The sequence below is a fragment of the Strix uralensis genome, chromosome 10 (genome assembly GCF_047716275.1).
Source record: "Strix uralensis isolate ZFMK-TIS-50842 chromosome 10, bStrUra1, whole genome shotgun sequence".
NCBI lineage: Eukaryota > Metazoa > Chordata > Aves > Strigiformes > Strigidae > Strix > Strix uralensis.
Genome location: NC_133981.1, coordinates 1,634,183 through 1,660,202, shown reverse-complemented (window position 1 = coordinate 1,660,202; position 26,020 = coordinate 1,634,183). Strand labels below are relative to the sequence as shown.

General features: G+C 46.0%; 1 protein-coding gene across 7 annotated transcripts in view; it reads right to left on the bottom strand.

The window, feature by feature from the left end:
- Window positions 1-1,255: 1,255 nt before the first annotated feature.
- CHCHD6 (coiled-coil-helix-coiled-coil-helix domain containing 6) overlaps window positions 1,256-26,020 on the bottom strand; it is a 117,459-nt gene continuing 92,694 nt past the window's right edge. For 4 of the 7 annotated variants that reach the window (XM_074878812.1, XM_074878807.1, XM_074878808.1 and 1 more), the window contains 2 exons: window positions 10,534-10,575; window positions 1,256-1,809 (listed from right to left, as the gene is read on the bottom strand). In XM_074878812.1, the coding sequence (XP_074734913.1) occupies window positions 1,786-1,809; window positions 10,534-10,575 (66 nt within the window). In that variant the 3' untranslated portion in view covers window positions 1,256-1,785. Of the gene's footprint in view, window positions 1,810-10,533; window positions 10,576-19,828; window positions 19,943-26,020 lie in introns of all 7 variants that reach the window. The other 3 variants (XR_012630207.1, XM_074878810.1, XR_012630208.1) reach the window with 2 other exon arrangements.

Sequence of the window (26,020 nt, the reverse complement as noted above, 5' to 3'; positions counted from 1 at the left end):
CTCAACAGAGGAATTGCCAATTTGGTAAATAAAGCTCATTATAAAAGAACATGAAAATGTATTACAGTTGCCTAACAGAGAAAATTGTCCAGTGCCGCCAAATAATCAGCCCTGGCATCACAGTCTCCCCCCAATTTAGGGCAGCTGAGATAATGACATGCAAATTACTCATGCCAAGGCAACACTGGATAGGGGCAAGAGGAAAATGAGGAAGAGACAAAATAGGTACTTTTCTCTTCAGACCAACAATAATTTAAAAGCTAGTCAGGGATAGACCTAGGTGCACGCAGAGTCGGAAGCAGATCCAAAAGCAGCAGCAGCAAAAGCCCGCCCAGCACTGCTACACACAGATCTGAGGGCACCAAGTGTCCTACTTTGGTTTGGGAAACTTGCCCTTCCTCCCTTGGGGATGGCAAGTTTGACCTGCAGAGTGATAAAAAGCTGGAATTTTTGCCAGATCTGGGACTAAAAGACAAGCCACGGAGAAGCAAACATCGCTTCTGAGGAGGAAGAGCGCTGCAGCATCAGGTCTCCACAAGAAGGAAAGGCATTGTGTTGCTTTAATGAAGATGTAAAGCACGAAGTTGCTGCCTAAAGAAAAAAGAGATGAAGCAGAGTATAACACAGAAAACAATTCTCTGCCCTCCTCATTCATTTTCATAAACACTACATTAAACTCTGACATGACCTCCAAAAATCCATGTTCACATTCTTCAGAAACTGTCAGATGCAGTCGGAGAGGACACGAGCAGCAAATGCTGCCAGAGGAGAAGCTTTAGCCAGAGTTACCAAGTCAGACCTGCTCCCCGGGTTTGCTGGCAGGTCTTCTGCAAACCTCCGCCCCTACCTCCATGAGGACAAAATGCCAGAGACACCCAGCTCCCACTGCCCTCGGCTCCATGAGGAGAGGGCGCAGAACACAAGGCTGAAAGGGATGGTGGCTTGTGGCAGACAAAGCAGGACTGCACCCAAGAGCTGGTGCAAAGAAAGATAACCTGGGCTCTGCAAAGGTTTTTTCAGCATGATTCACCAACACCAGTTCCCCTCAGCCAGGACTCTGCACTCTTCCAAGTATTTTCAAATAAGCCAAAGTCATTCAGCCCAGGATCAAAACAAACAAGTTTTGTGATTTATAAACTGTGACTTGAAATACTTCTATTCCTCACACTTGTTTGGAGTTTTTGTTGGCATGGGTAGGAGGCGGAAAACAGCAATTTACAAACTCATGGGACTGAAAGTATCTCACAGCACACAGTGACCATTAAACACTTTATTGTTTAGGAGGGAACCTTGGAAGGGAAGAAACGCGCCCACTGGTGTAACCAATGGGAGCATGCTAGGAACAGTTAATCCTCACAAGCTAGTCAGGGTTACTTCCATATGCTTTGGACCCCTTTTCCCAGAGCAAACGGACAAAGATAACAGCTCTTGAAACTCAGATGTGGATTGGTGAAATCAAAGCTAGCACAGGGTGAACCAGGCTCGTGCTGAGCAAACCTCCAAGCTACAAGTTGTGCTGGAAGCACCTGGGGTCAATATGATTCTTTACATTGTAATACAATAAAAAAGGAAACGATAGCATCCCCCCTCTCCCAGGACCCTCCTCCTAACTCCAGGAACATCCGCTGAGACCGATACATGCAGGCAATCAGACGAGGAATCATGTCGTTGTCTTGGACCGCGAAGGGCAGAAGGCACCAGGTTTGGTCAGTGTCTATCCAGAAGGATGTTGGGGCTTCCAAGGGCGTCTGTGGTCCCTGTCCTCTGCTCTTTGGTGGCTGATGTTTATCTAGAATTAACTAACAGCTCCTGAAGGAAAAAGGAGACAAAGGAAAAGGCAGCAAGTTAGTTATGCAGCTGTTGACATGCGACTGTTTCCTTCAGAAGTGAAGGAGTCATGTCGGCAGGGTGAAAATCCCACAGAAAAGTCATCAGGTTTCACCTGCTGAAAAACACAAGACACTCAAGGGGACAGAGGACCGTAGAAACAAGACAGCAGGTCATGATATCAAAGGTGAGACCGACTCTGTGAACAAGAATATATGGTCAGTGGCAAATGATTAGGGTTTACAGATGCGACGGCCTACAGGAGAGAGGCCATGCTCTCAGGTCAGCCTCAGAGGAGCTGGGTCGCAGGAGTAAGCGCAGCTCCACGTCACATCCCAGCCTCAGCAGGACAGGGAAGCACTTTGATCAGCTGCCACCAAACGTGCACACACCACTCCCTCATCCTGGAACAGGGTCAACGCAAGAGTGAGCACTAGAGAGGGGAGAGGAAGAAAGAGAGGGACTCGGAGACTGCCCTAACTCCTGACACGTCTGACAGACTTTATCCTATTAAGACCCAAACCCTCCTAAAATTCAAAGCAACATCATGTCTGCTTTGTTCCCACAGCAACCTCCTGTTTTCTAACTGATACATCCTCAGATCCCACAGGTATCTGTGTATGAGCTGTGGACTTCCGAGGGATAGAAAAAACAGGAGACTTTTGACCTTTTTAGGATAGAGACTGCAGAGCCTGCTATGGTCTCTTCCTATTTTTATCTTATCACTCCTATAAAGTCGAAGAAACCAAACCAACAATGCCCTCGGCAGTGGAGAACACACCTGGCAGCAGCTATAACACCTCTCCCTCTGAGGGTCTGGGGTGTTGATGCTGGACCCTACTTCAACACCCAGGTAATGGGCTCTCTGTATCAATAACTGCTGGTGCAGCCACACCACCAGCAGAATTGCACAGGGTGAGCCCATCAACATGCTGCTTTCTCCTCTCACTCTGGAAAGGTGCGGTTCCATTTCACAGAGTACTTACCCATGTCTCGAGGACCCTGCGAAAGCCAGCTACAGAAAGACGACTGAATAGGTAGCTGCATGTGGTATCACCACCCTGTTTTACTATGGCTGGATTTGAGCTCGGTTCTAACTCTCTAGACACTAGTCCTTCTTAGGAGAGAAGCTGTGCTTCCTTGAATGTGAATCAGAAAGCAGAACATCACAAAACAACGACGTTAGCACCCTTGGCAATATCTGTCAGAAGGTGAGGATGTCATTTGGGCTACTTCTGCGCAGCAGGCTGATACTTGCTGCCTAATGCCTGCAAGGTCAGTGTGTTCAGTCTACACTGACCATGCATCTCCAAAGACAGCCCCATCTCTAACAACAATGAACTGGAAAAGCTTCAAAGGACTCAAGAATAAAGAGAAAATTGTTTGCCAAATTATTTAGACAAAGCTTATCCAGAAATCTGACAAATGAACCATCAATATTACTCGACTGGCTCTAATTTCCCAGGTAATTTTTCTCATCATTAGTGACTTAAAAGTTTTGCACAGAGCAATACATTTTAAAAACTCCAATAGCACTCTCACAAATTGTAATGAGCAAAGCAGCAGCAGCTCGCAATCAATTTTGCAATAAAGTAGTTTGCTGTATTCACACTGTAACACTTCAGTGAAGTGTCGAGGAACACTACATTTTGTGAAAAAGCCACTGATGTGGCCACTCTGTGGTTAACCCTTATGGAAGACAGTAAAACCTTTTTCTTTAGAGTAATTTTAAAGAACATCATGGTTACATAATTCCATGTTCAAAATCATAACTACACATTTTTACTCATGTCAGGAGAAAATGCACCTAGCCAGCACTTAACCTCAATCAATTCTTTCCAGCCTAACCTACCCACATGCCGGGGACGCAGCAAGCTGGAGGCTCACAAACATTCCTTGTGCAAAAGCATCAGGTTCTATCTCGCTCTGGACGACTAAAGTTTCCCAAAATCTTTTGCACAGTGAGCACTGGACCCAGAACTGACGGGCTGCCAGGCAGGGCCAGACAGCCCTTTCCTGCTGCGCAGCGCTCGCCGAGGGAAGCCTCTGTGAACAAAGGCCGCAGGTAACGATGCCGTCCACCAGCCCACGCTGCTCCCAGCAGTGGCCTGACACTATTGCATCTAAGACCAGCCTGTGCTGGATGAGGCACCTAATTAACATCCCTCCCTCATGAAGATAACAGGGCTGTCATTCCTGGGGAACGGAAGCACTCCTGGTACACACTGCCCGCACAGAGGGATGGCTTTCCCAGCTGTTTCAGACTTTCCTGCTCATGTGTCAATTCAGATCTTGCAGCATTTGCCACGCCAGTGTAGACCACTACCACCCTGAACCCTCGAATATCACTGAGGTTCCATTTACAAAGGAAGTGAAACCAGAGTGCAGTCTCTAGCTGGCTGTGAACCTGTGCTCCTCCATCCTCTGCAGAACATGCCGTGCGGCGCAGGAGGGATCATCAGCCACCAACGCCGGAGGCCAGAGGGCTCCTCTGCCAGCTACTGCAGAGGTCACCCAGCCCTCGCACGCTGCACAGGACAAGCTCTGCAGGCCTCGCGGTGTGTTCACCCATCATACCAGTCTATGCTTGTTTGAAGACACGTAGAACTGTTTCCACTGTTCCTAGGCCATCAGTTTATAAACCTGTGGGTAACTACTTAAAAGCACAGTTGCATCAGTTTCATGCCTCACATGCTGTGTAACAGCACGGAAGGATGCCGTATCTCTAAGACTAAACCCACTCTTTGCTAAGCTAACCATTTACACCAGCGTTTTAATTCCACCTACCATTGAAACCACGCCAATACAGATTTGACATCCCTTCATTTCCTTCCAACCTGGAATCCTCCCTGCAAGATGCTGCCAGGTTGCTACAACACTTACCTTGAGCAGAAGGAGCCAGGAAAGGGAAGGAAAAACCTTACCTCTCTTACATGCCCTTATCATTGCATACGCACCAGACAAGTTGCATATGCAATCACAAGCTGCTCCCACATGACAGGATACTCCCAATCAATCGAGTCGAGGCTCAGCCTGAAGAAGTTTGGTGCTTCATGACAAAATAAGTGCCCCACAGTTGGCATTAGCTGGTCTCTGCTGCAGTCTCTGCAGAACAACAACTCAGGAAACAAGCAGCCTTGGAGAGGGCACTGCACACTCACTCTAACGAGAAGGGATGGTACCCTTCTTGCACAGGGAGAGTAGATTATTTTTAATGCCACGGCCAAGGTGACGTCAGGTAGACACCAGGTTCCCGTCTCAGTGAGCTCCCAGCCCAGCACCTCTACACACGAATACAGTGTCCACACAAGGGTCTGTACAAAGGCAACTCCTCACAGCTGTGGCTGCAGCACAAACAGAACGTCAATCTGTTCTGTTCCTGACAGCAAGTCCAGCTGGAGGGCACGCTGCACTCTCCTCCACGCCCCGCTTGGCAAGCAGGACCTTGCGCCACTAACCTATGCTCGTCCACCACCCTGAGACCCCCCTTTGGGAACCAACAGCGGTCAAATCCACTGGCAGCTCAGCTGACACAGCCCGCCACTTCGCAGCACGGGTGGGGAAGCCAGTAGCTTTCCAGTTCTGGTTCCAGTTGAGTGAGGAGAAAGGGTTGAGCTCTGCAAGTAGATCCGTTCCACAAATCCCACCCCTGCTGAGTTCAGTCAACGCCCAACGCGGTCCTTCTCCCGCCACGGAGAGCTGAGGCCTTGGTACCAGCATCAGGGCAAGAAAGTCTCGGCAAGATTTTCTAATGCATCGCTCTCTTGTCTTCCTCCTGGTCCTTCTTTGTCAGTCTGCATCCCAGCGTAGGAGCTTGGGGCTGCCTGTGAGCCCGCAGCATCCTCTCCGCCTCCCGCCGTCACTGGCTAGCTCTGCGCCTCGGCTCTCGGCCTCGCCGGAGGCTCGCAGCCAGTGGAGGAATCTCCCTCTTTGAAAGCCCAGACTCTGAAGAACTTCCTCCCTCAGTGTTTGCCAGAGATGCTGTTTGCCAAGCCTCAGCTGTGCTAAGACATATTTATTTAACCAGCCTTTAGTCTCCCAGGGTAAGCTCTGCAAGTTCCCTCCAGCGAGTGCCTTACCTTTGTTCTAATATTCCTTTAAGCAGTTGCACCACAGCGCTCACACATATGGGCACCGTGTAGCTATGAAGAAGTCAGAAAGCAGATCCCCATGATAAATGACTCGGTGCGTTTGGAGTGTCAGTGACGAAGTAGAAATTAATCTCCACAGTTCCTAGTTCCCTGCCGTGTGCAGGCAGCTCTCAAAACCAGAATACCTGCTGGCCCACAGCAGACTTCAGTAACGTGACCGCACAACTTTTTCATCTCAGTTAGCCTGGAAAGAGGCACTGACAAAATACAAAAATCCTGACCTGTCCTAAGATGGACGTTCAAGGCCTTTCCACTGGATAAAGCATTTGTTGCGGGGCTATTAGCACCCCAAAGTGCTGCAAGGGACATTTGAGTCACTTGGGTTTGATGTATGCTGTAGGTATTTTTTGGTTATGTGCAATTTGTTCTGTTACATTCCGGGTATTGGCTATTTTGTGGAGCAGCTGTGCTGACTAATGGATCACAGCACTTCTGTGCCATATAGTCATTGCACAGAAAAGCCTCTCTGTCTCTCCCATCCTTCAGGAGTCCAACAGTTGCTGTCCTTGGGTTTGGAATAAGAAGGGGCAGGAGTATGCCTGGCAGCAACAAAAAAACATTAATTCAAAATGCTATGAAGAGAGTTTTGTTTTCCCTCTTCTCTGTACTGGTGTTAATAGCTTTGCAAAGCAGAGAAGTTCACCCAATGACTTCTTGGCTACTTCCCCAGATGGTGTCTTCAAAGCTGCCTTGACAGCAGAAAAGACGCCTTTCAAAAACTCACCAGACGCATTGTCAGAACACCCCAGAAAGTGCTTTCACGTGGAAGTCCCCTGGTCTACAGACCCCACCAACAGAGTGCAAGGAACACAAACAGTCTTTCTGGGTTCCTCTCCCCCCTCCTCACTCTCCTTTGACTCACAAGAGCTGACGCACTGTTCGCTTTGCTCTGCCTTCACACCTCCCTGTTGCTCTACATCGCCCAAATATGAAGTTATTTACTGGCGCAACTTATCTCTAGCTGTTCTGAGACTCACCTGTTTGTTCATGCATTCTAACATTGATTTTCTCCAGACAATTGTTCTGATCATTGTTCTAACTCGCAGAGAGCTCCCGTCATTAGCCTTGCTTAACAGGAAATGTTTTGCCACTGACTGAGCAGCTCTGCAGTTACTAGACTGCACAAAAAATCATCCCGGTTGGGGGCTGCGTCTCCCCGCTGAGCTGGTAGCCCCCGACATTGCAGTAGGGAACACGCTCAGTGCTTTTCATTTTGGACATGTGCTAGAAAATACCGGGGCCAGGAGGAACAAACACCGCTCTACAGAGGGTCACTGCTGAAAGGGTGGCTGTTAATTAATCGGCATACAAACTGAGGGCAGTTTTTGTTCAATCAATGTTAATTGCATTTAATCTCGTTCTCACCATTAAGAAAAGCCACCAGGCCAGGCTGATGTTGCTGGTGCCTGACACGCAGACTACACCCACGTTTGGGAGGCAAGGCGGGAGGAGAAGAGTAATGGAAAGAAAGGAGATAACCCTTCCTCACCCCTTCTGCATCACTGCACAATTTCATCGGGTCTGCTCCATTATTTAAACAATTTTTGTTTTCCAATAACATTACAGAGGAGCTCAAAGGATGAAAATCAGACATGGAGCATTTCACTACTAGTTATTCTTGCTCTCCTGGGTACTAGCTTAGAGCTTTGCTAACCTGCACAGCTCTGGCTGTTGTGCTTCTGTAAAGGGCTGAAATACAGAAAATCACTTCAGTGAAGCGGTGTCTGCTTTTCAGTCCTGGGCTGGTCCCAACAGACCTGCCAGTGCCCCTCGGTATGACCTACAACTGCTGACTGCCACCTTCCAGCAGCTCTGCCCAAGTCTTTCTCCTCACCTTGCTCCTGACCACAACTCTGCCACATGCCAAAGCATGCTGAAGTCTGTCTTCCTCTGACGCCTTGTAACACAAAACAGTATTTGCTATTAAACAACCTCTGACCAAATCTGCCTCATAAATCAGGGCACATTTGAAGCCCAAACTTCCCAGGTAAACCACTAGTGCATCCACTGGCAATTTGGCTCAATCTGGGGACTGTGCCATCACCTGCCCAGCCGCCTGCCTGGGAAACTGGAAGGATCCTCTGCCTCTCAGGAATCAAGCCTGGGGGCAGAGGGGCAGCTTTTGTAGCACAGGAAGCCCAAGGTGGTAGATTTCACGACTACTGGCTTACTGCTTTTGCAAGTGCCTTGCATTTTTCCAAATCAGTATCAAGAACAATAATATTCAAGACTGGGTTCTGCTGGCGCTTCTCCTCTGGGGCAGCACACAGCGCTTGCCCAAAGCCCACACTGCAGTTTATCATGGATTTTCTTTATCCCTCGACAAGTGTTAGTCCCACTGCCTCTCACCGCATAAAGTGGACATATCACAAGTGCTGTGAAGGACTGGCTGAGTTTTAAGTGGTCTGAAATGGCTCCACTAGACTTGGTCAAGATTGCTTTAAAATCATTTCCTATTAGGACTGTGACCCTCTCTCTTTACAGACAGCATAATGACTCTACCTCAGGGGAAGATAATTACATCTCACTATCTATACACATCAGAAAGTGTACACTGCAAACAGTACCGTGCCTTTCTGGAACAAGCGAGAGAAGGCAATCCAGGAGGCAGAGGAGATAACACTGGATGTCCCTCCATCCTGCAACCGGAGTCACCCCGAGTGTTTCGCAAGCTCGTGGATTAGCCCCAGGAGGGATAAAGGGATCCAGAAGGCACAGAGTGTTTCTAAAGCAGAACAACGACAACTTGTACAAATCCAGCTCTGGTTTTGTGAGGATTAAAATGAACTTCACCCAACTGTGAATATCCGTTTCCAGAGCCAAAAGGAATGGAAAACCACTTACTGATGCAACAGCATTTCATTATTTCAAATCCTAAGCCCAATGCTTCCAAAAATTAAGGACAGGCAACAGTAATGTTATTGCGGGGGGACATCGGCTGCAGGGATTTAACTGCTAAACTGCCAAGCCATGCTCTGAGCACAACATGATGAAAACAGTATACACAAATAAATTAAACTTCTCCATACTCTCACTCCTGCTCTTGCTACCAGCCTCCAGGATAATCAGTGGGAAAATAAAAGGAAAAAATAATCCCAGAAGCCAAGAGACTTTGGATTAAGTTGTATAAATGACCTGTTACCTCCTAACACAAGGAAGAAAGAAATGCAATAAATACCTGCAAAGCCATTCCAGTATTTTGGATTAAATGGATTACAGAAATGGAAAGTACATGATGCAAGATGTTATAAAACAAGACGCCAGGGAAGTGCAGGAATTTGAATCAGGCTGGCAAATGATCCCTGCAGACTATTGAGGAAAATTAATAGAAAGAAGGGGTAGAGAAAGGATACAGTAAGAATACTGACTGATGAACACTGTTGTTAGGACATGTAAATTCAGGATGTCAGACTTCCACTTAAATCTACTTCAGTCCTGGAACAAAAATAGCAAATCCTGCTGTTAAAATGCACTGGAAGTAGAAAAGTCAGATATGCCAAGCCTCATTTCAGGATAGGTTTCCCTTGTGCATCCCTCAAGATTGAAGTTTGTGACTTTAATTATTCCTGGAACATTGTGTATATAGGGATTCAATGCAGGGATTACTAGCAGGATCCTTGTTATAAGTGCCACTTCTCAAACAAATTACACTTCACTGGATGTCAGTAACATACACAAGAAAACAAATTAGATAAAGGCAGCAGGACTGGAAGATACAGATCTGGTGCAAGGAAATTTCACAAGGTCACCCAGAAAGATAAAGACACTTAGAATATAAACTCCTGCAACATTTCTAATTCCACAGCGCCTTAAAGCTTCACACGACCCAGACACAACACACCTTCAACACACCACACAAGTCTGAGACCAAGCCCAGGTGAGACACGCTTTCTTGGGAAGAAATACCATGAGGGCAGGAGTGGAGGAAGAGAGAGACAGGAGGTAGAAAGAGCAACCTCAGCTGCCCTCTGACCAACCAGGGATCACCCCACCCCATCCCTCGCCTCTGACTGTTCACAGCCAAACGCAGCCGCTGGGAGAAGCCAGGGAGGGAGGATGGCACTTTGTTTGGAGGCAGATAGAGCAGCTCCTTGGCTGCGGGCCTTCTTCACAAGCTGATCCCAACTTTACATACCGCATTTTGCCTCTCCAGATCTCATCCTGGAGCAGATTATTAACCTGCACTAGTTCTAACGAGCATGTCTTTAACTCCAGGAATTTTCATGAAGATGGAAGCACAGGGAAGTCCAGTCCTTGGCTAGAGTGCAAAGAGCTGCTGGAAACACTTCACAAGCCCTCAGCTACAGCACGGTGCCTTTGAGATGGGACCTCAACAGCAGTTTTAAACTCTCATCCTGGGGATTTCACCTGCCCCTTGGGAGTGTTCCTGAAGCCTGCAGCTTTCCCAGGCGGGATAGGATGGTAAGCACTGCCTGGAGGGCATGAGCCGGAGCCCTAGGCTCTTGTCAGCAGACTCCTCCCAACTTTGCCCAGCAGCTGTATATAAATCCCCATCTCTGTTTCCCTTTCTGTACATAAGAGTAATGCTACTTACCAACCACACAGAGGAACCATAATTATTCACCAGCAGAAGATGCTAAAGAAATGCAAAAGAAAAAAAAAAAAAAAAAAAAATCACACAGTTCTCAAAGGATCCATGCCTCTGTACAATTTGCATTTAGGCATCAGAGGAAATCTAGTGCTTTATCTTGTCCCCTTCTGCCTTGCTTTAGCAGGCTCCTGCACTGGATAAAGAGATACCCTCTCCAGGTTGGGGTTACATGTCCACATTTAAGGTATGGCTCACTCCTGCCTAGTCCTGCTTCTTATACCAAGCACAGAGGCAGGCAGAGACTTCTCCAGATATCCTTTTTCTATGCCTAATTCTATTTCTGCTCAGTGATACAGTGAAATTCCACGCAGAAGTATTATGAGCTTGACTGGCTTTATTTGTTTAACAGTTCACATTTTCATTAAGTTGTTGCTATTCGGCAGCCAGTAATTTTATTTGTGTGATAGCCGTATTCATCTCACCCGTACGGGTGTAGATGTCTCTCTCCTTTTCTTCTAGCTGAAGAGGCAAAAATCAGCAATGACAGAGCTAAGGGAGGACTGGGAATTCTTATGTCTGTTTGCAGATAGATGTGGGATGTAACTTCTACCTGTTTTTTGTGGAACATCTCAAAGACTAGGGTCACAGAAAAGAGCCTACAGGTACATAAAAAAAAAATAATAATAAATTGTATTGGGAGACTACCTCCACTGCCCAGGTACAAAACCAGAAATTGAAGTATCTTTCAGCAGAATCAGTCCATTTGACTCAGCACTGCAACTCTTCTGCACCAGAAGCTTATTGCTGACTGAGCGTTTACGGTATTTGAGTCTCCTATCTTAAAGAATTAATTACATATCTAACTCTTGCCAGTCTTTAAGTATCTTGAAATATCTGGTCCCAGGAGCTGCAAGATCCGATTAGATCACAAGGAAGAGAAGTCTGGTTGGTTGGCCCACACCAAGCCCCAATTAGACAAACCCTCTACCAAGTTCAGGCAACCAGACAGAAAATAACAGGCATTTTGAAATGTTAATGACCTAAACTGAGACAGTCAGATGACTCAAGCACACCTCTTAGATAGAGGTTTCCAAAGTCACCCAAGAAACCTGAAACATTTCACTCTGCCACTCCCCTTTTCCAACACCAAGGAGCCGAGGAGCGGGGAAGCCCTGCCCGCTGCCGAGCGCTGGGTGTTCCTGCCGGGCACGACACACAGACCAGAACAGAGCAGCTGTGGACAGACTGGGAGGCCGCAGAGACGTTCAGTCACGCGATTACGTGCGGCTGCCCAGCCACAGGCACACCCAGGCAGCAACCTGCGTGAAGGTGCGTGCTCAGCCCTGAACGCAGAAGCCGTCCTAGTCGGTATCTCAGCGAGATGGATTTGTTCTGAGCAACTGCCCACCGGCGCCCAGCATTACCAGTGCAATTAAGAGAATAGCAGATAAGATGCCCTACAACCTGAAACATGGATCTGAGCAAACAAAGGGAGACTGATGAACGCCGGGAGATGCATCTTTGTTTCTCAGTCAATGTCTCCTCCTGCATAAATTCCAAATCCTTCTTTCAAGATTAAAAACCTTTACCAAGTGAAAAACAAGCTCAGCATTTCTCTAGCTCCTTCCTGTCCCTTTCCCTCTTCAGAGGGCACCCTGGTAAAATAGCAGATGCTGGAATAAGCCACAAAAGCCTCCTAAATAATTATCTTCCATCTCCTCCGCTGCAAATTTATAGTCCTGCATCTGTGTCAGGACAAAGACCTGCTTCCATCTGTCTAAAACACATCCTTTACAAAGAGTACCCAAAGATGGAATGTTTAACGGGAGCATCTGAGAACACATTAAGAGACTGGAAAAGAAAGCAACAGTTTAAGTGTGCTGTTCACTTGTCTTGTGGACACTGCTCAAGTGGAGGGGGAGCTTTCTCTTTTTTAAATATGACAAATGATGCTGGTCCCATCTTGTAATTTCCTTCACCGTGCAGCATGTCTGTTCATGATAGATACCAGTGCAGCTGCTTAGGTGTCCGTTTATCTGCTAGAAAAGTATTGTCTATTTGGAACCCACTCATCCTAAAACAGTAGCCCCAGAGGAGGAGAGAGAAAAGGGAGGGGGAAAGAGAGATGAGGGAACTGTCGACTGGGAATACATCCATGCTTCTGCTGCAAAGGTTCTGGCAAAAAGCAAGCATCATATTTAGTTTTAGCTACATCCTCTTGTCCCCCGTCCTAAACCATTCTTTTCTAGTGTCACTCAACACCTCTTTACACCCTCTTCCCTCAAAGACCTTACCACTAACATACATTTAATTTCACAGTTGCAACCTGCGGAAACAAAGCAAGCCCACAGCCTTCTTCCGCAGGTCTGTGCCAGTGCAGAGCAGCTCTCAGGTCCCAACCTGAACAGTCTGAAGTTTGAGACAGGTAACATTTAAAAGAAAAACAAAATACATAAAGGAAGGAAAAAGAGAGAGAGAGAAAAGGGAAGAGAGAGAAGGACCAAAAAAAAAGCAATCAAAGGGTATTTATATTTTGTGTTTAAAGAGACTTTAAGCAGGAACTTGCCAATTTTCTGTAACCAGGATTAGAACAGAACAGACTCAAATACTTTGTCCTTCTGCAGGGCCCTCTGAGCTGAATTTCACTCTCTGCAAAATGGCCAATGTAGAAAGAAGCTCATAAATCCCTGTGACGTAAGTAACTTCACATTACTCTTGGGGAAACAGAGGCAGGGACAGATTCATTAATCCAAGTAAATGAATTTGTGAAGCAGTCTGGATTTCTGAATCCCCGTAATGTCCCACACAAGAAACAGCACCCAGGGCCCAGCAATTTCCATACCACGCTGCCTGGCACAAGCAAGACACCTGAATGGAGGAGAGTGTTTTTAGAAAGGAAAAGTCATTAAACCACACCTGCCCCAGCCATGTAGCATACGTTCTTATTAAAACATGTTTTATTACTTTAAAATACCTCCCACTATTTCACTCACTGCATCGTTAATACCAAAGACCAAGGTCACATCTGTAAGACATCGCCTCAGAAACCTGCCGAATAGCAGAGAGCTGCAAAACCTGTCTGCACAGGTGGGTAGGTACCGCAGGGCTCAGCGCTGCCAGTGTTAGCCTGCTGGTAGTGCCCAAGCTGCAAGGTTTGGGCTGGCTTAGACATGACATCATTATTCTGCAGCCTAGGCATATCCTGAGAGGATGTTGCTATGGGGTGGTACTGTCTCTGGCTGACTAAATACAACTTCTACATGTGTGTAGGGGAAACCTGGGTCTTCTAAAGCTGTTCAGATAGCTATATGTACACAAAGAACTTTGTAAGAGATTTATGTTGAAGAACTGTTAGAACCAGCACTGAATTAAAGACTTTTAAGATAAGGAACTGCCCCTTAAAAAAGTCTCTTTTTTTGTGGGGTGGGGTTTCTTTGTTTTGAAAATAATGAAATTCCACATGTAAGATGGTATCAGTCAGTTAAGCTCAAATTGTGTAAGGCAGTTGTCATTACTGGGACTTAAAACCAAGACTTGCGTTCAGAAAGCTCAATATTTATTGTCTCCCAAAATTTAAGTTCACAGGAAGACTGGCTGCTCCTGCAGGCAGAAGGCCAACCCTACCATCTCTTATCCACAATCAGCTACGTTCTCCCACACGAGTGGTCCTGAGCGGCTCTGCTGACAGCTACCAAAGCACCACCCCTGGATGATGCTGACCAAAGGCCTCCAAGCACAAGGCTCTGAATTATGTAAATTGAGTCCGGCCCCACTGACGCCAGCTTAGCTTTTAAACCAGCCTGGGAAGGAAACACAGCCGTGCAAGCACACGTACAGACCCTCCAGCCCACCCAGCTCGGGGGGGACAGGCTGGTCGCTTGATTTGCAGAGAGATTTTCCATTTGTCCCACTCTACTTACTGCAGCGTTCGAACAGACAATCCGCTCCCCTTTCATCTGCTCTGCGGTGGCCATTTCTCCAGAGCTGCCCATCATTTCCGTATCAAGCAGTAAAAACGTAGGATCACTAGAGACACAGCTCAGCCTTGCTGAGATTTCACTCTCTCAGCGGGTTGTAAATGCCCCTATAATGTTGGCTTTTTTAATCTTGTGTTATTATTACCCGCGGCTGCTATTCAGTCTGCAGAGAATAAAGCGCCAAGGCTTTCAGGACCCACACAAAGGCTCTGTGCATTTGCCAGCGGTTGGACAAACAATACCTCTGTGTTTCAGCTTTATTGGAAACCTTTCTGTTGTGGGAGTCTGACTGCATGTGTCCCTCCGCTCAGGCAACGCAGAGGTGCGAGCGTGTGCCTACGAATTCATCGGCGATTTCAGGAACACGTGCCTCTCCAGCTGCCTACAGAACCAACAGGAAAGTGTGCGGGCAGCTGCCCGCAAGCCTGGTGTGTTCCTGCGAGCCTATGGGAGGACAGAGACTGCAGAGCCAGTCAGTCTTCTCTGTAGATCAGCCACGGAGTATTACGCTGAACAGGGCCCCTCCGTGAATAATTACGTTCATCTCTGTGTAAACGGTGTTGTTGGCTCATAGGGAAGTCTGATGCTAGATGACATAACTACGAAAATGTCAAAGCTTCACTTCCCCGAATCATGTTCTTACATGAAATCTTTGCTTCCGCTTTAAACTAAAGAGCCTGAGATTGTCCTGTTTGCAAGGAAGCCTTGAAAAGTGGAACAACCAAAAAACCACAAATTAGAATGCAAATGAGATTTGAAAAATGAAGGGCTCTTCTAATTTGGGGAGACTGATTGTTTTGGTCGGTTCGTTACTGCTTGCAGGGGACATTGCAGATGTGTGAATTCTCTGAGCTGCAAATATTCCCTCACTCAAGAAAACGAGCCATGCTGCACACTCTTCACATATTCAAAACCCAAGAGAGAAGTCTGAAACTCCCTCAACACCACAAGGTTGACTTGTCAAACTGTTTAGAAGTGCACTGGGGTTATTTCATTTGCCTTCTGGTTTTAAGCACCTGATCACGTTCTCATACCACTGCTGTTTAAGCAGGAGGACTAGGTTATTTTATTTTATTTATTCCTTCCGTTTAATTTTTTTAAAATAAAAAAACAGAACTAAGATTCTCATGTACTTGCAAAACTTCAGGAACAACTCCACAAAACTAGGGCAATAGACAACATGCCAAATACTTCAAGGCTTGGCAATAGTGAGTGCCTGCCTGTCTCTCCGTGGCAGGAGGAATGGCTGTCTGTCTCAGCCAATGTTTCTGAGTAAGAATGTCTCATCCCGATAGCCCGTGCACATATAAAACACCTATACTGTCAGCTCTCCAGGAAGAGACCTTGACATTTTGCAGAAAACCACATCCCCATCTCCCCTGAATATCAGCAGAAGGCGGAAAAACCTGGTAGATCTGAAAATGTAAGAATCAGGTGCTGCCTTCAGCAAGAATTCAAGTTAAAATGGAAAAGGCAGTGGTGAAATGAGCACAGGTGAAGTCACTGGACTTGGAACACCGAGGAACCAACTTCCAGGCTTCCCAGACCCATGTCTACATCTGGCCTGTCCCACACCCTCTCTTGTGAGACAAGAGATATTTTGAAGGGGAGGAAATTCAGGCTTTGCTATCTTAAAAGGAATAAACAAAAGGTAAACGGCTTCAGCACATACTGTATTATCGTTGCAATGTTATGTGCCTCAAGCACCTGGAGAGATAAACTGTAACCCGCGCTCTGAGCTCCAGCTTTATGGTAACTGGGCTGGCATGGGAAGATGAGCTCTGCTCTCTGCGGACAGAGTAACCGGATTGCAATGTTCTCTTCCCAAAAAGAGTAATGAGGTTCCCGGAGAGCCTGCAGAGGTGTCAGAGAAACAGATAGTATTAGACCCTTTGCAGGCCAAAGACAGATTAAGAATAACACAATACCAGCGTAACAGCACCTTATCAACAGCCTTGCAAGTGCTAAGAAGTGGAAGCTGAGAGAAGGCTGTGACACCTGTCTGCATCACAGCCCTGCTATTACCGCCTCCCGACTTCCCACACAACCCGAGTGTCCAAACGGCTTTGAAGCAAGAAAGAGCAAGACAGGCAGGTGAATCTGAACTCTGATCAGCTGTCTGAAGAGATGCTGTGAATACCCTGTGTTTCAGTAACACTTTTCATCCACAACATTTGAGACATCCATTCAACCTCAACACTCCAAACCACAGAAGTAATATCTGCCTAGGTAGAGATGGGCAAAAACCCACAAGTTAAATGACTGTTCAAGGTCGTCCAAGGACTAGAGAGAGACACACACCTCTAGCAAGTAGATTACTCTTCCCTTTTGAAAGGCACACAGACGTGCACACAGGGGATTGAAACTGCTTAGCCAGGTGTGGAGCCTGCTGTGATCAACACAGCTCCGCCGAGCAGCGACTCTTCTCGCTGCTGTTTCGCTGGTGCTAAAACGCAAAAAGCAAACCTTTAGAACAAAATTCATTCAAACAGATGCAAATAGGGATGGGGGGATTTTGCATCTGGGCTAAGTTACTACAATCTACACATCCTATTTGTCTGCTAGTTATTAAATTACCCACAAGCCATCAACAATTCAAGTCTCTCTCTGAGAGGCAGAGATTAACTAGGAATTGCTATGCAGAAATGCTGCTCAGCTCCTCTCTAGCGAGATCAGCCTCATGATGAGTTGCGGATATTTAGGAACAAAGGTGAGCTTTCCTGTAAGAAACGAGAGGCACAGAAAGATGGGAAAGTGCTGCTACGGGGAGAGGAGGATTTGCAAGGCAGGAATCTGTCAGGAATGGTTTCTCACACACACTACAAACCACGGACTCTGATCAAACACACTCGTGTATCTGGAGCGCAGGAAGCTGCACTTCTGCCCGAGCACTAATGCAAATGAGATTTTCAGTGAAAGACAATGAAGCCAGTATGTAAATATTAATTTAACAATCTAGTTGACAAAGCCTCAGCTGATCTATAAATAGCTGGTTTATTAGCAGGTGATGCTGAAGGCAGCTATCCTGGCTCCTCTTCCCACAATCCCCCGTGCCATCTTGTTTTCATTGACCCCGGAGACACGACAGCGCTTAACTGTATGCAGCTTGCTTCTCCACCGCTACCTGCAGAGTAGCTACAAACACTTGACAATACAATACATATTTATCAAGGCCCTTACACGACAAGGATCCTGCAGCACTGCACACGCAATGGCTCACAGTCCTCAATTAAAGAGAGCAAATGGTTTAGAAAAATAGAAAAATCATGCAGCCTTGATTTTAAGCAGGAGGCAGCCGAGGAGCTGGTCACTCAGGTACCATCAAGCGTTTAGGGAATGACTGACACAGAGCCAGAGCAAGGCACTGTCCTTCTGCACTTACTCTGTGCACTTGGCAAACTCAGCATCTAGGATAACAACACCTTTAATAACTTTAGGCCACCAAAGAAGCCTTTTGCCATCTCAAAATAAGATGTCAAAATCCTGCTCTCTTTCTGCAATTCTATTTCATCTGGAATGATTATTTTATAATGCATAATAAATCTTACAGCTCTTTACCATATCTCTGGGCCACACACAGAGGAATCCCTTCTTTCACACAGGCATGAGATGGCTACTTAACAGCAGACAGCAACACCACACCAGAGTTTAGGGCCAGCAGTCAAGAATATTGCATCCTGGTGAAACTGCCGGGACATTTGGATCAACACAACAGAATTGGCCCGACTGCAGTATGGCCGGCATCCATGGAAACCACGTGAATTATGATGTTTGAGGCTATTCACGTGGATTTGTATATATTCTACAGAAGGCTTTTAAAGCCTCAGTCTTCCCCTTGCTGCAAAGAACAGTGACAACATACTTGACGGGTTGGGCTTGTAAATAGGCAGATGGAATTAGAGGAACAGAATGGACTTTGTTACCCCTCCCTCCTACTTGTTTCAAGTTTCTAAAGAAACCTTCTGAACACAAGAAGCTACTATGTTTCTCCTAGCCATATGATAAGCAGAAATTAAAAATTAAAAGCCACACAGTCAACACTTTTTTCCCATAAGGTCCATCGTATTCTTGCAGCTTGTACTGTAGCAGGCTCTAGACCGTGCCCCGAGAGGGAACCTGCTGTGCCGGGCACAGCACCCACCCCGGCAAGGGCAGAGCTGCACTGGTGAGGGGAACGCCTGCGCGGGAGAGTGTGCACAGAGGGGGCTCTGCTGCTGAGAGCCAGACACCCCCTGCACGCAGCCCAGCCCGCCCTGCGCCCGCGCTTCTCAGGGCCGCCCAAGCGACGAAGCGATAAGCGCTTCCAGAATAACGACCTGTGCTGCCACGGCACGGCAGAGATGCTCCAAAAGGTGCCGGTGATCTGCACCAATGGCAGTACGGTTCCCTGCACAGCAGGCTGTGGACACAGGGCTGTTCCTTCACTGGTCTGAACAACAAATCTTTGAAAGTTTTGCTTTTAAAAGTTTTAAATACAAAGGTTAAACTGATATTTATATGACTGCAACCCTGCGACGGTCTTACAGTCCGGTTTTTAAGACCATCAGGGACTGTAGAAAGGAAACTTTTGCAATAAAAGTCACTTACTAAACTGTCTTTTCCAAGTCGGTGTACTTCCGTTTTCTATTATTTATAGAAATAAGACAGAGGAGTTTGACTTAGCAAAATAGAAACTTAAAGCCATGCTCGCAAACCCTGAGGAATTTAGCAGAAGTGCTACACATTGCCAAACTGATCATAAATAAATTAGTTGTTCTCATTAATCAACTATGAAAAAACCTAGTATAGTAATAGATTTGCAATCACCTTTACTATATTATTTCCTATAATAAAACTGTCGTAAATCTAATAGCAATAGATGTAAGCAGCACCAAGGAAAAACTGAAACATTTTACATAGTCCAGTAAATGCAAGATGCTGCAACGAGGCATCAAAATAGCCTTCCCAGGAGAAATCCACACTCAGTTGCTGTCTTGTTTTCTTTGATGTAAAGCTACATATAAACCTGCAGTGCCAAATGACCTCAAAGCAGTTTGTTCTCTTCCCCAAACCTCTACATGTGCCATTTGCTGTAGCTCCTGCAAAACTGCTGCTTCCTTTGTCCGCTGTCTCCTTTCCATATCAGTACATCCATTGCCCAGATCCCTGATTTCACAGCCCAGCCAGTCATAATCCAGGACCGCTTACAAGCCAGGACCCAGAGAAAAGTTCAGCTAAGTTTGGTTCTCTCTGAAGTAAATTTCGAGCAACTAGAGCACAGATGAAATCCAGCTTATCAGGAGTAATTCGTTCTTCACACTTGTTTAAACATGGTCACTCACCGAGGACAGACTGGCAGCCTTCTCTGTGGGTTGCAGACTCCACGGCACTGCTCGGAGCTGTGCTGAGACAAGTCCACGTCACACGTCAGTGGAGATGGACTGCACCCTTCAGCTCTGGGATGGAAAGATCAAACTGCTAGATAGGTTCTCTTCCTTGCCGGGTACACTGATTTTTATCAACGGGAAAAGCCAATTAAAGTTGATAAAGACACATTCTCTGCTGATTTTTCCTTACTGCCCACTGCTCAGTGCTAGTATAATGGATAATGTTCTGCCTGTGGGTGTATTTTCTAAGATCTGTCAGTTCTGACAGCATTTTGGCACCTGGATAACTCAAGATCTATACTGAAGGTCCAGGAATGCACCATTTCTCAGGAGCTGATGGGTACATTTTTCAGCAGGGCTTCCCTAATTAAAGGGCTAGGAAGAGATGGGATCAGATTGATAGGTTTTGCAGTCAGATGTTTTACGCTTAGTTTGATGAATTATAAATCACCTTTTGCAACTTCTGGAACATGTGAGAAGAGCATGCAAGAGAAACTACAGCAATATGTCTAAAATATCACGATGTAATTACTTATTTTCAAATTCCACCTCTGTCCCTATGGCAAGACCGTTAAAGACATAGTCAAGAAAAGCAACGCTCATTGACAAAAAAAATATCAAAAAAAGAAAACTGATGCTATGGAATGAGACACTGCTGCTCTGGAGGTACTCCCACATGGAAGTGTTTTGCCCCAGACAGGACTCAAAAGGTGCAGCCCTCCTCCTCAGAGCATCACCCCCAGGCTGGGAACATGGCACTGGTATTGAGTGCCTCACCCAGCTCAATCAGCAACCTCCCCTGCAGAGCAGAAGGAAGTTTTGCCACAGCCTTGTCTTGGGGCTGGAGAAACCACTATCATATTTAATGCTTTGACTTTAGTACCTGTAAAACTGTGTGAAGACACTGTATTCTGGGCTGGCTTCGCTGTCTCTGCTCTATATATAGTGAAATATAAGTCTAGAGAGGCCAGTGGCAAGATCTTTCAGAATAACCACAGCTTGTTCTGGTCTTAATGGGATCCGAGTTCCTCTTGGGGAGAACTGAGTACTGAGCTCCTCTTGGGGAGGACAATAACAACAACAAAAAACCCCCAAAACAGGATGTGAGAGCCCAGTATCACAAAGCGAAAGTTCACAAGATCCTTGCTGCCAGACTGTTGTTCAGATCAATGTAGCCTTTAAGCTATAGAGAAGTCAGTCACAGAATAGCCATCTGGAATGGGGGAAAAAAATATTTGTTGGTAATTTAAAACATGAAACCAAAGAAATACAATGCAGAGCAACCAGGATGTGAAAAACATTTCCAGGCACTGAGAGGTTAAAACAATTATTTGAACAGCTGGGAAAATTAAAATGGTAAAATAATAGCTACCCTTCAAAATTCTACAGATGCAAAGAGACTCTTCAATGAATAACTGATAAAGGGGAAAAAACATTTTAAAAGAGAAACTGTTTCACGCATGAAGGTCATACAAGTAACAGCTCCTCTTAAGAACCTGGATTTTCAGACTTGGCAAGAGATGAAGTGAGGGGGTTAACACAGCAGCCTTTCACCTCTAGGGACTCAGGGTCAAATCCTGATTAGTCCAAGTTACACATGAAAGCGACTTTGGGCATATCCTTTCTACTGCTTTTTTGGAAACTGTTCCCCACCACAGCAAAAGCAAGGTCACATAGGACCACGCCGGAATTGTTCTAGCAGTTTGTTTGCTTTCCCAAGGAATTCTCCCAGATCTGGCACAGCCTCTGGCTGCAGCAACTGGTGCAATCAGAGCAGCCAGTTCAGGTGATTGTACCACCCTGTTATCCAGGGCTCCCCCATACACACAACCTGGCTCTAGTGAGAATGTGGTGGTATGTAATTTTTCAGAAAAAAACTCACAGTCTGTAATGAGCAGCTTGGCTATTCAGGAAAGGTCTAAGAGGAAGAATAATGCCACTCAGGATTGCAGAGTATAAGCCATGGCGTCCACAATGCTGCTCCTCAAGACAGGGAACATGGACAGACATATCCAGGGGACCCAAAGCTCCAGCAGAGCCATCCTCAGGGCAGGGGGGAGCTGAACGAACCCGGCCAGAGAAGGTTTATCTGCCACCCAGCTCCAGCTATTCTTCTCATAGGCAATGAGCCCTCTCTCTCTACTAGCTATTTTAAAACAAGAAACTAAAAATTTTCAGAAAATAGAGAAAAAATTGACAACTGAATATGCAGCACTGCAGAGAAGAAATCAGCTGCACAGTGCCAGCTCTTGCTTCTGTTCCTCACCCACTTCCAATGCACAACCTCTTCCACAAAAATACTGAGCAAAGTGTTCCAAGGACAGCAAGTGAACACACCTCATCGGAGTCCAAAAACATGGATCCTTTAACAAAAAAAGGCAGAATCAGAAGGCCAAATCCATCCACCCCAGCAGTCCATTCTTCTATCATTCACACATACCACTTCACCAGTCTTCAACTGGAAAGTCTTAACTACTACTTTTTCTTTAAGTCAAAGAAAGAAGTTAGACAGCATAAACACTGAGATCCTTGTACGAGAGGACAACTTCTCCAATCAGAAGAATTTGTTATTCCAGGATTATCAGAGCATTTCTAAAGAACTCAAGTGTAGCCTCCTCAATCTGTACATTTCTTCTCTCTCCAGAGTAGAGCCTACTTCAACCTATTCTGAACACGGTCATTGTGCTTGTCCAGTTGACAATCATCTGGTGTTGAGTCCTGATGCTGTCAGGTATCTCCTCGGATGGGTTAGGCTGCTCACTAGTCAATGATACTAAAAGAAAACACAAAGACGATGAGCCTACAGCCTCCCTCACACTTCTTGCTGCAATCACCTTGAACGTCCCCAGCTACACAGACCAGCTCTGACCACTTGAAAGATCAGAAACATCCAACGAGTTGCAGAAAGAAGTAGTTCTTACTCCATGTCCATGCCAAACCAAAATAGCCTGTGCCACAGAAAGTAACAGGGCTGACAGGTTTCCAATAGAGGTCTTGACCTTCGCCTGGTCCTGAGAGACCCTGTGACACAATTTTACAAGAATCAGGACCCTGGTATTCTGCCAAACTACATACATTTTCTCTAAACTACAATTATGACTGCAGCTTTAATTCAATAGGCTCTCTTTCACTTCCGATCCTCATCTGCTGGCAAGAGCTGTTGGACCAGTAAGCACCTGCCTTTTTTTTTTTTTTTTGCCCTTTACGTGACTACATCACTGTGCTGCCTGAACAGATGCCAGCAGCTAGAGTTGCACAACAAAAGCATTTAGGAAACTCACCAGCTGGGTACATAACCTGCCATAGCAGAGCTGCTACTCGTACTGGGAAACCTGCAAATCCATCTCCGGTACCTTGTCACGGCACTGGCTGTGATAACAACATGGAACCGGGATATCCCAGCTTGACCCCTCACCGTACCAGTGTGATGATCACTCATCAGTCTTTTACTTGCCCAAGGCAAACAACATCCTCCGAGGTTGACGTATAGCTGAGTAATGTACTTTGGGATCCTTCAGGGTTAAAAAAAAAAGTGCATAAATCTGACAGGATGAGAAAGAAGCTTAAGCAGAAAAAGAAGGTGTGAGGCTTACACCAGCACCCACACCTTTCTACCCTCCTTCCATGGAGTCTCTGAATCTAACCCATGTTTCCTGGAGTCCATCTCCCCTGTGCCAAGCAGCTTTCATGTTCAATGAGAAGCACAGGGGGATGCAGAGGATTAGTCTATGTCCTTATGAGCTTCCAGTACGCAGAACCCAAAGACTACTTTGGCTCCTCTGATCAGCCATGTTCAGATGCATATTTAAAAATAAGACAGACACTGAACTTTGTCTTGCCCCCTGAGGGAACTGCAGCCTCCTCTTTCCAAACTGGCAGTTCTGTGCTGCATGGAATAGGCAGCCTGGTGTCAGCTCCAATACAGATTTTAAAATGAAAGGAATGCAAACGAAGGGGACAGAGGAGAGGAGGGAGGGAGAGGATGCAGAGACACTGGGAGGAAGCAGGAGGAAAAAATGAAGACAGAGGGGAAAGGAAAAATCTGAGCCCAGAGTCTAGAAAGAGGTGAGTAAATAAAGAGATAGAAGGAGGAGGAGGTAGCAAAACCAGGCAATAGCATATCTCTAGCTTGCTTGTACATACTACAAGAAAAATCCTATAGGTGGCCAGAACTGCTCATGCAAGGTAGTGAGGAAGGTGTCACTCAGTTATAGCGGTGTCAGAGCTACACAGTGAAACACCCGCAGCTTGTGTACTGTCCTGACCTAATGGAGACCCACCCCAGAGCTAGCATGGCATTCCTAACGATCTTGAATTCGGCACACCACGAAACAAAACAAAAACATGATGGGAGAAAATATTTTGGCAGTGGTATACAGCACTTGATTCTGGTGCCAGTGGGTCAAAATGAGGATTCCTTAATCTTCACGTTTCTAAACCCTGCCCAATAGGGTTGGCAAATTTCTACTGTTTTTTAAGCTCAAGAGAAGGATTCCAGATAGTTAACTTCAGGGAAACAAGTTTTGAAAACCGTAAGATATTGTTGGTCCGTTTTTTAAAGAGAGAGAGAGAATCAAATGCATACCCAAAAATAAACTTGCAAATAAGAAATGCCAAGTCAAAAATCAAGAAGCCAGGTTCTTACAGCTCTACAACACACAACTCCAGAAGTTCGTCAAAACTTAAGTGGCACTTGAAAAATTTGTGCCAAGACCAAGAAGTACTTCCAACTGTTGATTCCGAGGCAATTATCAGGAAGAGCACAAGCTTGCCTGGGGTGAAACACACAGTATGGTGTGAACTTACCATCCTGCTATCAGGATGGACCAGGTACCGTGGTCAAGTACAAACCAAAAGTGCTGAAGCCAAGGAAAGTACCAACAGAGAGAGCAAAGCAAGAACAAAGCTGGAGCGAGAACCAAGGATCACGAGGAAGAGCAGGCAGGACCCAGGCGCACAGTTACAGCTTAGAGGCTTGCGGAGCAGTTCAGAGCCACTCAAGAAATTCCCTTACATACCTGGCTGGTGCGCCTGAACATCAGCCAGATCCAAACCTGCCGGGGAGATTAATTGTAGACAGCTACAGATTAACGCACAATCCTTATAACCTTTTATCCACTTGACAGTGTACTAGACTGCTGTGCTTTGGAAGACTCTTCTCAAGGGAAGATGCCTACTTCAACCTTCAAGCACCACAACACTCCTACTGTTTTATGTTGTCCCTTAAGAAAAGCTTTTCATAGCAGCAATGAAAGCTTTTTGCACTGAACAGCTGGAACCAAAGTCAAAGCACAACCTGGCAGTTTTCTTGGCTGAACAGAGATGCCATTGAATCTGAGCGTCACAGGCAAAAAGCCCATATTGACAAAGGTTTGAGACAGTGGTTCAAGATATTAAGAGAGACAGAACTGCAATTTGTAGGATTTACAGGAAGAGTATTTTCAACCTTATCCTTCTGCTACAGCTGGCATCCAGGGATTATCTCCCTTACTTCTCTCCTTTAAATAATTTTTTCCATAACACCTATCAAAGCCACCATCTTCCCAGCAGGAGCAGCCAGGACTTGCTGTCAGGTCTCCCCAGATACTGAGATTAGCTAGCTCTCTTCTCCATGTGGGAACTCTCAGATCCCACAACTTAATGAACCAAGGATTTGGATCTGGGATTCAAGTTTCCATGAGGGGATTTCTGTTATTATAGCAGATCTGGTTCCAGACACAGCCACTGTGAACTGTGTGACAGGATATGAATCCTCTTCTATATAATCTTGCTGTGTGATCTCACTCTTCATTTCTTCACAACCCCCTTTTCTCTACAGTACTGCAACACTTCACTGATTCAACACAATCGACAAGAGAGCATGAAGGCAGAGGTAAACTCTCAGATTGGAACAGCTGGTTTTCTTGATGGCATCATGTCCCAAAGAAAGGTAAGGAATCACAAGAAAAGAGACTGCTTATTCTCAACAGCAAACAACTCCACACCGGAGAAGAAAGCACAACCCTGCTGACTGTGAAAAAAAGGTAGCAGTGGGATTCTGAATATATTTCACACTTCTGGATGGATCATGCCTGAAGATTTTGTGGGAAAGCAGAGCATAGAGGAAACCACGCTTCAAAGCCTAACACTGTACTCGCAGGGCCCGTG